Source organism: Balaenoptera borealis (genome assembly GCF_965194805.1).
Source record: "Balaenoptera borealis genome assembly, chromosome: 4".
Taxonomy (NCBI): domain Eukaryota; kingdom Metazoa; phylum Chordata; class Mammalia; order Artiodactyla; family Balaenopteridae; genus Balaenoptera; species Balaenoptera borealis.
Genome location: NC_138861.1, coordinates 48,471,856 through 48,483,574, shown reverse-complemented (window position 1 = coordinate 48,483,574; position 11,719 = coordinate 48,471,856). Strand labels below are relative to the sequence as shown.

Genomic DNA, 11,719 nt, shown 5'->3' with positions numbered 1-11,719 from the left:
CTTTCACAGGTTTTTTAAAATATTTTTCTGTGACACTTCCACTTGTGGCAAAGGATCTTGTTTATACATTTTATTTTCCCCAGAAATGTCAGGCTAAAAATGTATCACAAGGGCAGCACATGTATATTCAGATTGAAAAAGGAGTTAGTAAGCTGGGTGAACAATTTTCAGTCAAGTCCACTCAATGGGGGCTTTACCTACCTGCCACAATGAGAAACCCGTCCAACAGCTGGAAGAGTCCATAGGCCAGTGGGAAGCTAAGCATCTGGACTAATTGCTCGGCAGTGAAAGATAAGTGCAACATGGTGATGCACATCTGAATATTCTGAGCTCCAGTTTCTAAGGAAATCGTCCTGCACCTACCAATGGAAAAATTTTACATACTAGCAATAAGGAATAAGGAGTATTTTTAAATTTTACGTATAGCGATAAGTGCAAGCTATGAGCTGAGACCACTAAAAATGTTTACTCATTCAATAATTATTTGCTGAGTGCCTACTCTGTAGGTGGCCTCTTGAGAGGCACCTCCGAATAGGGCCCTACGAACCCTGCCCTGAGAATCTGGGTGAAAAGACAAGATATACACGTAGAAACAGCACAGGACAAAGTATGATCGAAGGTCAGGGAGATGCTGTAGAAATTCAGAAAAGTGGCATAAATGGTTAGAGAAGGCTTCACAGAGGAAGGGTGAAACTAAAGAATGGAAAGATTGAAAGAGGCATTTAATGTGGGGAAGTGATTGAAATTAAAGTTCTGGGGACACGTATGAGCTTGGCCTATTCAGTAAGCATTGCTTATGCTCTAAGCCAACCTGCGCGGAGTGGAGGATTGAAGGAGATGAGACTGGAAAGTTGAGTCAGATACAAAACAGTATAAACTAAACAACACTTGAAAATAAACATAAAAACCCTACATGAAAACAAAATGTCTAAAACGGTTTCTTTGGTGAAATGGTTTAGTAATAAGTTTTTTCTACTTTCTACTTTTCTATATTTTATTCATTTTCTAATCACAAAAAAAAAAGAAAAGAAGAGAAAAGAAAAATAAACCTCACTTGAAAAAGAAAAAGCAGGAGGGAGAAGAAGAAAAACCTAGGCAGGGCCTTGGAGGCTGGGTTAGGCAGTTTCATCTTCTCCAATTTATTGAATACAAAGGGCGTCTTGAGGTTTTTACAGATGGCAGAAGAGAGGAAAGAGACGTTTGATAAACCGGCTTCTCTTTGCAGACTGGACTGGTATGTGGAGGTAACAAGGGTGTGGAATGTGGGAGTGAAAATATCGTCACTAGTACAGGGCAAATTCAGTGGCTCTTATTTTATTTCTAGTCACCCTGTTGCATGCTACGCTTTCTCCAGACCACCCTCACTTCTTTCAGAGCCCTGTCCATAACCTGACAAGATTAAGTTACACAGCTGGACCTCACACCTGGACCATTCACAAGGCAAATGCAGTATCTCAGTCCTGATCTTTCTCAAGCCATCAGGTGTGGAAAAAACAAGATTGTTGACTACACTTTGCCATAGGAATATCTTCTCTCCAGATCCAATTATATTTCAACTCCTCAACAGTCTACATTCCTAATTACAGTCGTCCCTCTGTATCCGCAGGTTCTATATCCACGGAATCAACCAACCTCAGATCAAAATTATTTGGGAAAAGAAAAATTCTACAAGGTTCCAAAAAGCAAAACTTAAATTTGCCATGCAGGCAACTATTTATATAGCATTACATTAGGTATTATAAGTAATCTAGAGATGATTTAAAGTATATGGAAGATATACATAGGTTATATGCAAATACTATGCCATTTTATAATAGGGAGTTGAGCATCCTTGGATTCTGGTATCTGCAGGGGGCTCTGGAACCAATGCCCTGCAGATATGACTGTACTGACCTAAGGCCCAAATCTTAAGTCCACCACATTCTGGCTCTATGAACTTGGTCAGGTTACTTAAGTTCCCTGAAGGGTTTGCTCATCTGTAGAATGTAGAATGAGATACCCAGAGTATCTGCCCCTCAGACTTGTAGTAAGAAGGAAATGAGATACCCTTGGCAGAGCCTCACCAAGTACTTGGTTACCACCCTAAATGTTCCCCAAGTGGACAATGTAAAGCCATTAAAAATTTCCCAAATGCCACCTTGGGAATTCAACTGCATGGTTTATTTTTCTTCAATAATTCTTTTCTGATTTTAAAGGCAGTATGTACTCATTGAAAAACTTAGAAAATATATAAAGGAAATATTAAGAAACTAAAATTACTCTTAATCCCACTACTCAAAATTAAACAGTATTAGTCTATGGTATATTTCTTGCAGTATTTTTCTAAGCATAAAATTTTTTTCTTCTACAAAATGGCAATCAAAATGCATAGTTTTCTGTTCTTTTTTAACTTAATTTCAAGTGTTTTCCAAAAGCATTAAAACTAGTGGATCATATTCCGTCACATAGACACAGTCATGAATTAAATATCTCCCTTTTGTCAGATATTTAAATTGTTTCTATTTTTATATTTATAAAAACCACTGCAGTTAACATCCTTGCACATCAATATTCGTGTGCTTATCTGATAGTGCTAGCTTCAGGACAGATTTCTAGGAGTAAAATCACTGAATTAATAGCTATAAATATTTACAAAGCTATTGATATGCCTTAATTGCCTTCCAGAGAGTTTATGCCAATTTATGTTCCCTCCAACACTGTATACTAATGCTCATCTCATCAACAGGCATAGCAATATGGAGGATTATCATTTTTAATATTTTATAGTATTTATATATTATATGCCCTACCTTGTAATGATAATATTTAAGATAAATTCCTATCATATTTCTCAAGCTTTTCCTTTCTCTTCTTGCCCTTTATAATTAGAACTTTTTAAAAATTTGACACAGTGGATAAATGCCTAATCCCTTAAATCTTGCTCATGCTCTAGAATGATCTCTATATTTAGTGAAACCATCTCACTCATCCTATTTCACTATTAGAATAAGAAGTGTATCTAGATTACAACAAGTGGTGTTAATACCCCAATCCTAATTTCACAAATTACAACTTCCCATCAATTTGGCCTTGGCTTTCATTTACGTAAAGAATTACTATGATCTTTCCACTCTCTCTCTTTAGGACGAGTTGTCCTGTTCCACCCACCTTGTAAGTCAAAACTCTTTGTGCTTCCAGACATAGCCAGGCGGCAAAACCTGCCAGTGGCAGTGTGTTTAATTTGTCCTCCTTATAAAAGTTTATGGATAATTTAACTGTACCTCTGCCAAGATTGGTGGGTAAGAAGTGCCAGGAGAAAGCCTGTGACATGGCCAATCAAAGGAAAGATGAAGCTGATGGTCAGAAGAATGATGTCTGAATTCCAAGATCCTTTCGCCAGCACCACACCAGCAACTGCGACCACCAAAAGGAGGACCCCACCAACAATGGCTCCAACCTAAGGCAAACCAATAAAAGAGGTACAGGTAAACATCACAGTCTTTTTGCAAAGTCCATCACTGCTCCAAAAGCCTTGGAACCTAGAAGCTTTTAGAACAAAGAGAGGACTTAGAGACCATCGAATCCAATCTCATTTTACAGAGAAGAAACCTGAGGTCCAAAGTGGTCAAGTGACTTGACTGAGCTAGATTTGATGAAGCTCAACACAAATCTGTCTTCTTATTTTATGATCAGTATCTTTTCCTCTCAAGTGGAGGATTCTGCCAAAAGGATTAGGTAGTGGAGTTTTTCGTGGATAGGACAAATTTGTGAAATAAGTGAAAAATCTGATAATAAGCATCCAACACCTCTATACACAACCTTGCAGGCCCCGCGCTGGTAACCTCTTGCCTGAGATCTGCCCTGCCTGACCATCCACCACTCTCTCCCTACCACCCCTTCAACCACCAATGACTTCTTGACTGCTTTGCTCCCTGTTCTTCTCTCCTCCAAATGAAATGTACCCATTCTTCATTAGACAACCTGAGCTAATATTAATGTAAAATGAGATACTATTGAAGATACTGATATCTTCTCCCAAATGAATACTGTCTCTTGCTTTTGTTGTTTAATAGAAACAAAAAAAAAAATCAACAAAAATTTTTCCCAGTGGTCTGAGTTTTAAAACAGATAGAGAGGAAGCAAGACCCAGAATATGTGGGGGAAAGTCAGGATCTTGGCAAGCTCCCATTCACATCATGTAAACAGCAAACTATGCGCCCAATTCAGCATCAACCTTGATTTGAAGTGATTCAGTGTGTGGAGGAAGACGGTCATGGGGAACCGAAACAAAATAAAAACAACCCAATGTACCAGAGATGTGTTCTGGGATCATTTTTACTGCTCAAATACAGGGAAAGACTGGGCCTCTGCCTAATGGGAAGATGCTGGAACACACAAAGGCCTCTGATTGTAAAAAATCCTCCGTCAACTTTCTACCAAGAAAGGGATTTCAATGTTTAAAATTTACCAAAAGCAACTGAATCAGAAAATGAATCAGATCTAAAATTAGAAGAGGACTAGGAACAGAAAAGGAAGACATCCCAAAATAATGATAAAAGTGTCCTAGTTTTAACTAAGGTGCTCTAGACTATTTATACATATTATTAAATATTTTCTGCCACGGCACCTATGGAATAGCCAAATGGTTTTTTGTTTTTTTTTGGTTTTTTTATTTGGGCTGGGCTCAGCTGGGTAGTTCTTTGGGGGGGGGGTTGTTTGTTTGTTTTTTTGTTTATTTATTTATTTATGGCTGTGTTGGGTCTTCGTTGCTGCACGTGGGCTTTTCTCTAGTTGCAGTGAGCAGGGGCTACTCTTCATTGCGGTGCGTGGTCTTCTCATTGCGGTGGCTTCTCTTGTTGCAAAGCACAGGCTCTAGGTGCACGGGCTTCAGTAGTTGTCACACGTGGGCTCAGTAGTTGTGGTGCACGGGCTTAGTTGCTCCGCAGCATGTGGGATCTTCCCGGACCAGGGCTCGAACCCGTGTCCCCTGCACTGGCAGGCACCAGGGAAGTCCAGCCAAATGGTTTTTAATTTGCTCTTTACAGACATACAGAAAATGTATCTGATTTCTCCACTGACACTGATGGCCTAGTAGAGGATCTGGAAACACCAAAATCATTATTTTTTTGTTAGATGCCCTTTTGAGAAAGTAATCCAAGGTACAGTACTTGAAAAGTAAGAGGTTCCCATGATCATACTCTCTCCTCCTGTTTTGTAAACAAAATTATAACCACACGCTGCCACACTGGAAATTTTCTCCTACTGAAATAACAGTAAAGTCACCATGTGCAATCCGGATGCACAGCATCTAAGCCCTCCTCCAGCTCCCTGTGCCCAGCTAATTCGTCTGCTTGTCAACCCCTCTTCTCGTTCTCCATCTCATTGGAGGACTAGCGGGAGTTGTTCAGTCTTATGCCAAACTGGGGAAGTGGCATCCATTCGTACAGGCAAATGGAGTGGCATGTTCTGTCAGGTAGAGCCAAACATCAAGAGCTTAAACTGAACCAAACCATAAACCCCAAACTAAAATGAACTGACATTTATTTGCCGAACCTCCAATTAGCTCCAAGTGTCTTTCTTTACAAATGTAAAAAATAACTAAAACATTTTTTAAATCTTCATGAAAGCAGTATATAATAAAAGTATATATCTTCTAAAACAATACATAATCGGAAAAATGGACAACACCCTAGGAGATGGACACCATTGTTGAGAACACCTCCTCTCAAGCCACATAACTTTTTTTTTTCCATCTTTAAAACCCTCTTTTATTTATTTATTTTTTTTAACATCTTTATTGGAGTATAATTGCTTTACAATGGTGTGTTAGTTTCTGCTTTATAACAAAGTGAATCAGCTATACATATACATATACCCCCATATCTCTTCCTTCTTGCGTCTCCCTCCCACCTTCCCTATCCCACCCCTCTAGGTGGTCACAAAGCACTGAGCTGATCTCCCTGTGCTATGTAAGCCACGTAATTTTAAAAGCCATTTAACAAGGACATTGGCTTGTTTCCCCAGCAGACAAAAGACAACTCTGGAAAGTCAAGAGGAGGCAGAGGGTTCCAGCTCCCATCATTCCAGGGCCAGACTCCTCAGTACGTTCTGGATGATTTCATGCTGACAGTTGCTCGTGTGGGTAGCAGCCCTTGTTCGTGTGTACAAACTCCATCTTTAGAGGCTCAACCAGGAATGCTTCTGAAAGACAGCCCTTCATCCCGCTGTTCCAGGAAAGCAGCCACACTCATAAACATTGGGCCCCATTTCATGCAGACTTGAAGAGCCCTCACTTGAGAGCACCTGTGTGAAGCCTTGTGAACAAATGGGTGCTCTCTGGCCACACGCAGGCCTAAGCTTTTCCGTCACTAAAGCACGAGTTCCATGCTTTGCACGGTGTCATAAGCCTCAGTGTAGGGGCCCATGGGAGTGACAAAGCAAGGCTTAGAGTGGAGGAAATATGGTGGCTGGATCCAAAAATGCAGGACATGTAAAGAAAATTGCTAGGTGTGGGGCCGTGTCTGACTGGCCCCTTTGTTCTGGTCATTGCCCAGGTCTATTTGTGAAGTCTCTGATTCTGAAATGTGCTAACTGTCCCATGGAGTTGCTTACCTTAAGAATAATTTTGGATTGTTTCGGCCACCTATAATTCATATAGACACCAAAGGCCACAGGAATGGTCAGGCACACAAGGGTAATTCCTGAAGAGAAGAAAAATCTGTCAGATGGTATCCCCTCTCACCCTGACCACCCATTTCTCAACAATTTATGTCTATTTCAATTAGATAAAAGCTTTAATTAAAGATGCATTTTATTTCTGCATCCATCTCCAAAAAAATGTTTTTCAATGTTTAGAAGACAATCTTTGAAGGGTATATGATACCACTGAATGCCATCACAAACAGTCTCTCATTTCTCTCAGAATCCCTCAACGATCACACGGAATTTTAGAGACAACTGAAAATGTAAAGATTAGAAAACAGGAGGACCCTTTTATGTCTGCAAAATTCTTTGGTTGCTATGTATGGGGTCACCACTCTACAACTATAGCTATTATTTCTCTATGTGAAGCCAATGGGTGATTTACTTCACAAGGTAAGGAATATCTATTACAAGACAAAAACAGCATTTGTTACAGAAACCAAAGGAAGTTCTCATATTTACAAGTGTAGCCAGGTAACCCAAAGGCAGGTAGAGAAATACATCTTTTAATTAACACAAGTGACTAAAGACAGGCTCAACAGAGCAGAGGTCTACTTGCCAATAGGATCCACACACTGACATTTTCCAGTGCCACTTTCCAAATCTGCTCATTTGCAATACTAGCTCCAAAGTCATGTGAGTTGCTCATATTTGGGGCTTTAATTGTTTACAAGTACCTTTTAGAGTATATTATTAAAACAGAATATATTAAATAATTTAGTGATAAGAAAAAGTTGCACATAAAATCATGATTTCTAAATTAAGATTTCACTCAAATTTTACAAATTCAATGGGCTTCACCTCTTATCAGGACATGGCTCTATTCATGGTTCTGAACTATGGGCCATGGGTTGTAAGCTCTCCAAGTAATTACTTGAGACTCCAGATTGACACTTTGGAGTTTACGAATCATAGTTCCTACCAATTCTCCAAAGACTCTGATCAAACCAGAATAGACATATCATCTCACCAAGTTTTTCTTCCAAGCCTAGTGAGTCCACAGAGCTCTCAGAGTTTAAGGAGATAATGAAAGAGATATGGGTGTGGTTGTGACATGTGGATATGCTTTAATACTCAATAGGAATCATTTATGTTGATCAGTAAAGAAGTCGAGGCCACAGGTGATATAAAAGGTGGGGCTGAGGGAACTAAGGTCTCATTAGAGCCACTGTGATTCAGTTCACCTGTGGGTCATAATGAGTCTGCTTTCTAGTGAATTATATAAGGGTTGTTTGTTTTTTTTAATAAGTAAGTTTTCTGGCTTTGTTTTCAAAAGTGAACCGTTGTAGGGGTTAAGAGCTTGGACTTTGCAGTCAGATTCGCGAGTCAGAATTCCAGTCTGCACTTACCAGCTGCATGACCTAGGTCGAGTTACTTCACTGCCCTACTTCTGAAAATACAGGATATGGGACTGGTAATAGAATCTATACTGTAGGGTTATTTGGAGAATTAAATTAGATAACATATTTATAAACACCTGTATAAAGGAGACACATAGTAAACAACAGCTATTATTATTACCATCACCATTACTATTACTATTTCATGTCACAAGCCCAATACAGACCTATGTTCTGATATGGAATGGTGAGATTCTGCTCAAGATTCCAGGACAAGGTGTAGAGATAAAGGCAGAGTGGCATCATTCCCAGGGCAACCACTGTGGAACAAGTTGTCATACTGATGCTGAAAGTAAAATTAAAGTAGATGGTTAAGAGGGAAAGTTTGAAATGAAGAATTTAGTCCTTACCAAAAACAACTCCTGGGGTACAACTTCTTAGAGATTATGTAGGGTAAGTTACTTGAAACTGCCTCCTGTTTTATTATTCAACAAATGATGGCTATATTTGTGGTCTAGAAAAAGATTTCCTGCAGTTCTTGCCATCTATCAATTAACTCATATTTTATGAGCATTTACTTGTCCTAAACATTCTGCTAGTCTCTGTAAGGATTCATTTTTTTCCTTATACAGTTCTTCTTTATTGATATATAATTCATAGACCATAAAATTTATTCATTTTAAAGTATCTTTAGTATATGTGACTGTACTATTCTATTTCCAGAATATTTTCATCACCCCAAAAAGAAGCTCCACCCCATTAGCAGTCCCTCCCCATTCCCTTCTCCCCCCAGCCCCTGACAACCAGGAATCTATTTTCTGTCTTTATAGGATTTTGTCCCTATCTGGGTGATAAAACCAGCAACAAAATCAATCAGTAAAATTAGGGGAAATAAGGTAAATGGAAATGAGATATTCTTCAGGCCAACAAAATACTTTATGTTTAAATCACTGGGAAAAATTACACAATCTGTTTAAGCACATACAAACTGTTTATAGACACAATTAATGTTGCTCTACAGATGAGGTGAGGCACAGGGAACATTATACAACACAACCCAGGGGTAAAGCCAGAGTTCATTCCCTTCAACACGAGGCTTCAAGAGTCTTGGAATGTTTTAATATTCATAGTTTAAATTCTCACAGCAGACTGCCTTGCACATAGTATATGCCCAACCTGTGTTAATGGTACAAATGGCCTAGAGACTGAGGCTCACTACCTCCCAGCCCAGCGAGGAGGGGAAGGAGACCCTTTGTAGGACTAAGGTCTGCTGCAGAGATAGCAAGGGTCCTCCAGCAATTGATCAGGCCTGCAAGTTATACATCATTCTTCCTCATAATATGAATCACCAATGTTTCCATCTAATTACCCTGTCTATAAAATAATCTGTCTGTGATAACTTTGACATTTTCTATCAGAAGAATGTTTATATTCCCAGCAAAGCAGCAACCATTATACTTCAATGATATTAAAAATACTCCTTCTGTACTCTCAATCACTGCTGGTGAAATGAGTACTTCCCTGGTGGCACAGTGGTTAAGAATCTGCCCACCAATGCAGGGGACACGGGTTCAAGCCCTGGTCCGGAAAGATCCCACATGCTGCGGAGCAACTAAGCCTGTGAGCCACAACTACTGAGCCTGCACTCTAGAGCCCGCGCACATAGAGCCCGTGCTCCGCAACAAGAGAAGCCACCGCAGGGCTTCCCTGGTGGCGCAGTGGTTGAGAGTCTGCCTGCCAATGCAGGGGACACGGGTTCGAGCCCTGGTCTGGGAGGATCCCACATGCCGCGGAGCGACTAAGCCCGTGAGCCACAATTGCTGAGCCTGCGTGTCTGGAGCCTGTGCTCTGCAACGGGAGAGGCCACAATAGTGAGAGGCCTGCGCACCGCGATGAAGAGTGGCCCCCACTTGCCGCAACTAGAGAAAGCCCTCACACAGAAACGAAGATCCAACACAGCCAAAAATAAATAAATAAATAAATAAATAAATAAATAAATAAATAAATAAATAAATAAATAAAAGAGAAGCCACCGCAATGAGAAGCTCGCACACCGCAAAGAAGTGTGGCCCCCACTCGCCACAACTAGAGAAAGCCTGCGTGCAGCAACGAAGACCCAACGCAGCCTAAAATAAATAAATAAATTTATTTTTTTTAAATGCAAAATGGCACAACCCCTGGAGGGAGTTTGGTAATATCTAGCAAAATTACACATGTGTTTACTCTTTGACCCAACAATCGCCCATCTGGGAATCCAGTCCAAAGATGCACTGTCAAATATTTAACTAATTGGTGACCCTTTCAGAAAACCCGACTTAGGTAATTCACAAGTATTTGTATATATCCCTTCTCCTCTTTGTTTTCATTTAAACAATCCTGTTTCATAGCTGCTGTTCAGAGAACAGAGGCTTTGCTGTTTTGTTTTCTTTTTAAAGCAATCTCACAGTACAACTTACTCTGCAGCTTGGTTGCTTTTGTTTTTTTCTCCACTTAATATAATAGGCATTTTTCAGGGCAACAGATATAACAAACTCATTTTCTTTTAAAGAACTGCAGAGTACAACATAAATATGCCATAATTTCTTCAATCACTCCATTAATGCTGAAAAAATTGTTTGAGTTTTCTTCCATTATAAGCAATGTATTAATAAACATTCTTACACATATTTCACTTGAAATAATTCTTCTCTTTCTGTAAAATGGATTCTCCAAAGTGGAATCCAAAGTGTCAAAAGTTTATGTTTTTTATTTTAATAGATGCTTCCAGATTATTTTCAAAAAAGCCTGTTGCATTTCACAATCTTGCCTGCACTGGAGGCCAATCCCTTTTAATTCTCATGAGAACATTGAAAACTGCATCTCACTCTTCTTTTGTTATACACCTGACTCTCTACAAGGTTGTGCTTTCTTTCAGGTTTATTAACCTCTTGGATACCACCTCTCAACAGCCTTTCTTGTCTGATTTTTCTTTTCTCAACCTGTAGGAGCTACTTTAAAATTAGGGTACATATCATCAAATGTAATACAAATATTTTTGCCAAGGTTATTTTATATTTTTACTATGCTTATGACTTTTGCCATAATAAATAACACTGAGATAGTCAAATCTGTCCATCTGTCCTTTTTTTTTTCTGGCTTCTGAGTTCCTTGCCTCGTTAAAAATTTCCCTGTCTCCTGAGGTTATTCAAATATTGCCCCCACTTTTTACTTTTTCATAGGTTTATGTTTTACATTTATATCTTTAACATATCTAAAATTTATATTTTATATTGTATAAGGTATGAAACTAATCTATTGTCTTCTATATTGAGAGGCAAGTGTGTTGAATTTTCCAAATAAACAATTTTTCACTAAACTGAAGTGCCAACTTCATTATATATTATATATATGTTCAAGTGTGTTCAAAATGTCCTTTTTTCCTAAGCAAATATCAGACTGTGTTTTGGGGTTTTTTTTAACATCTTTATTGGAGTATAATTGCTTTACAATGGTGTGTTAGTTTCTGCTTTATAACAAAGTGAATCAGTTATACATATACATATGTTCCCATATCTCTTCCCTCTTGCGTCTCCCTCCCTCCCACCCTCCCTATCCCACCCCTCTAGGTGGTCACAAAGCACCGAGCTGATCTCCCTGTGCTATGCAGCTGCTTCCCACTAGCTATCTATTTTACATTTGGTAGTGTATATATGTCCATG

General features: G+C 39.2%; 2 protein-coding genes across 18 annotated transcripts in view; one reads left to right on the top strand and one right to left on the bottom strand.

Annotated features, from left to right (window-relative positions):
- The window catches only part of PTPN13 (protein tyrosine phosphatase non-receptor type 13), a 247,308-nt gene extending 240,789 nt beyond the window's left edge, over nt 1-6,519 (top strand). For all 13 annotated transcript variants that reach the window (XM_082391058.1, XM_082391051.1, XM_082391057.1 and 10 more), the window contains one exon: nt 6,004-6,519. In XM_082391058.1, coding sequence (XP_082247184.1) covers nt 6,004-6,261 — 258 coding nt within the window. In that variant the 3' untranslated portion in view covers nt 6,262-6,519. The remainder of the gene's footprint in view (nt 1-6,003) is intronic.
- Nucleotides 1-11,719, bottom strand: part of SLC10A6 (solute carrier family 10 member 6) — a 42,734-nt gene that overhangs the window by 16,334 nt on the left and 14,681 nt on the right. For all 5 annotated transcript variants that reach the window (XR_014244306.1, XM_082391179.1, XM_082391178.1 and 2 more), the window contains 4 exons: nt 8,249-8,367; nt 6,592-6,680; nt 3,261-3,436; nt 202-359 (listed from right to left, as the gene is read on the bottom strand). Coding sequence is in view for 4 of the 5 variants with exons in the window: in XM_082391179.1 (XP_082247305.1) it covers nt 202-359; nt 3,261-3,436; nt 6,592-6,680; nt 8,249-8,367 (542 nt within the window). In the remaining variant the exon portion in view is untranslated. The remainder of the gene's footprint in view (nt 1-201; nt 360-3,260; nt 3,437-6,591; nt 6,681-8,248; nt 8,368-11,719) is intronic.